The 3,028-nt window shown below is 29.0% G+C and overlaps 1 protein-coding gene across 1 annotated transcript; it reads right to left on the bottom strand.

Annotated features, from left to right (window-relative positions):
• Positions 1-248: 248 nt before the first annotated feature.
• On the bottom strand, positions 249-935 carry LOC114299511 (protein FAR1-RELATED SEQUENCE 6-like). The gene is made up of 2 exons (XM_028244279.2): positions 555-935; positions 249-425 (listed from the first exon to the last, which is right to left on the bottom strand). The coding sequence occupies exons 1-2, from the start codon at positions 933-935 to the stop codon at positions 249-251; spliced, it is 558 nt and encodes a 185-aa protein (XP_028100080.2).
• Between the last annotated feature and the right edge of the window lie 2,093 nt (positions 936-3,028).

The raw sequence follows: 3,028 nt of genomic DNA, 5'->3' as shown, positions 1-3,028 counted from the left end.
GCAGAAGGAGGACATCTAGACATGTATGTGAGCCATGACTAAAATAGCCATGTAAAGGTCTCTACGTCTTCACTTGAGATCAATCCACACCCAAGTAATGTTGATTGGCTTTGATGGTTTACTCCTACGAAAGGAGCAAATGGCATTGCATATTTGTTAACTAAGTATGTTGTATCAAAGGTAACTACATCACCAAACCCTTTAAATGCAGCTCTACTCCTTGCATCTGCCCAAAATACATTCCTTAATCAGCCTTCTTCATCTAAATCCATCATGTGAAAGAATTCAGAATTGTGAGCTTGCATTTTCAAAAAGTAATTATGCATTGCTATTGCATCTCCTTCTCCAAGCTCTATGCGTCTAACCCTATCCATATTATTCCTGCAATCCTTCTCTAAATATGTCAATTTCTCATGCCCTCCTGCCTGAACCACTAATGAATTAAATCTCTTGTTCATTCTAAAATCGACTTTAGCATTTAATTCAAGCCTACTTTTCACAACTGAATTGAGAACCCTATGGCATCTATAAAATCAAGATTTTCCTGGACTCACCCCATGATTATGGTCAAGAACCATAGATCTCAAAATCCATTTTCCATCACCTAATAGATTTGCACGAATCTTAGCTTTGCAATCTGTTTTTGATTGTGGATGTAATTGATGGAGTTTGCTTGATTTAATCTTTGGCTTTCCACTGTGATTACAAGCAACTGTCACATACCTCACCTCACCTCCTACTTTTTTAGAGCTTCTTATACACATGCCAAAACCTCTCTCCTTTGCACACCTTTGATAGAATTGAAAAAGGTCATCAATGGAATCAAACAACATTCCTACTTTAGGATCTTCTACACTTTTTGCCTTCTCTATTTCAATCTCATTATGACCTTCATTTAAGCCAACACTTTTAGAACCACTTGATACTTCCTCCATGTGTCTGTATTATAATATATAGAATAATCAATGAACAAAACAAAAACAACATAAATTAGAAAGTCTACTTTGTTAAACCAGTCTTCTTCAATTAAAAAGTAACATATTCATACATGTAACTGTTATCTAGAATATGGAAATATACATATTCTTTCTTTAATTTACAAATAAATCTATAAAAGCCATTCTTTGTACTATTTGCATTCTATTGTCTCTTTTCAAATTCGTGTTATTTAAGAGTTTTACAGATTTGAAGGTTAAAGATGGTTTTATTGTATTTGGTTATGCCTCAAGTGGTGTTTGGTTATGACCCATGGTTTATGACACATTATGGTGTTAAGGGGCAACACTGTGTAGGGGCCGAGAGGGGCCTTGGCCTCCACCGATTTTTAACAATTTTATTATTATTATTATTATTATTATTATTATTATTATTATTATTATTATTATTATTATTATTATTATTATTATTATTATTATTATTAATTAATTAATTAATTAATTCTACATTTATAAATATTTGTAAAATGTATAATAAGATGATCTTAGAGAACCTAAAACTTTACCATGAAATTTATTCACAATGCCATAGCAAGGGTTAGATCTTAATTGATTTATTTCTAAACAAATCAACTAATATGTAACTTTCAAAGACATTGAGTGTAAATTTAAGTATTTTTCGGGGATCTTAAGCATTTTTAATTTTTATTTAATAGATTATATCAATCAATAAAATCACTTAAAATAGTGTTTTAACCGATTATATACTGAGATCTAATAGTTCAAAACTAATATATATATATATATATATTATATTTATTTTAAAATTCTTGTTTTAAAATTATGTATACAACAAAATTATGCCAATCCCAATTTAAAAGCAATAAAAGCATATGGGCGTCTCGTATATATATTTTTTGAAGATTACCCCCACATAAACTTTGGATTGAAAACATCAGGACAAAAATAATAGACAAGAGGACCAGCCATACTGATACATCTACTTGAACAAAAATTGAGCACTAATAGCCTTCATAGTTTAAATAAAACAAGAGGCAACAGTAAATGATTTATCGAAATCCGTAGGCAAGAGAGAGGCCAGGAAAAGAGTCTTCATTCGATTCTTCTCTTGGGTTTAGTTTATCATTGATTCAGTCGATTATCGAAGATGTGAAAGAGACATAATCAACCCCACGAAGAAGGAGAACTTGTAAAGAGAGATGAACGATTCACCAAAACGACGTGAGAGAAAGGAAGTCGAAGATTCTACAACTTTTTGGATGACTCTGCAAATTCTTATCTTTTTTTTTTCTTTTTTTTTAAAATTCTTTTGTTTATGACAGTGGGCCTAGGAAAGTGATGTGGAATGCCATGTAAGGTTTATGTAGACTTGTTAGTAAGAATATAAGTAATCGTAGCATTATTGATTTGTTGCAATGATTACAAAGACGAAAAGTTAGATTCTGTTCAGGTTTTTAAGGATTGTTCGTTTTGAAATGGGAAAGTTTTATAGATATTGGTGTTTGGTTGTGAGAGTACTTGGTGGCGTCAAGCGTCTTCGGTGGTGTTTGCTTGGAAAGGTTGGGGTATGGGATTGAGCTATTAGTCCAATTGGACTAATAGTTCGTTGTTTGGTAGTTAATTTTTCTCCGGACTAATAGCCCGGATAGAAATTATGGATAACTCATCCCATGGGATTAGTTTATAAAATTAATATTTTTGATCTTCTTGTATTTAATATCTTTTTTTTGTATTGTTGATTTAAAATTCCATATTAAATAAAAAATATAAATTATAAATTATAAATTATGGCCTTATAAATTAAATTTTTTTAATGTTGTTAAAAAATTAAATTTATATATTAAATAAAATTATTTTTTTAGTGTTGTTAATTTAAAATTATATATTAAATAAAAAATATAAATTATAAATTTAATTTAATTAAAAATAATAAGTTAAAAATTATGGCCTTATAAATTAAATTTTTTTAATGTTGTTAAATTATAAATTGTAGATTACAAATTTAAAATTAAATATTAAATAAAAATATAAATTATAAATTATAAGGATAAAATAGTCTTTTGAACATTTAT

Source organism: Camellia sinensis, chromosome 7 (genome assembly GCF_055761805.1).
Source record: "Camellia sinensis isolate YWXY chromosome 7, ASM5576180v1, whole genome shotgun sequence".
NCBI classification, from domain to species: Eukaryota; Viridiplantae; Streptophyta; class Magnoliopsida; order Ericales; family Theaceae; genus Camellia; species Camellia sinensis.
Note: the sequence above shows the minus strand (reverse complement) of the source record. Positions and strands in the feature narration are given on the sequence as shown.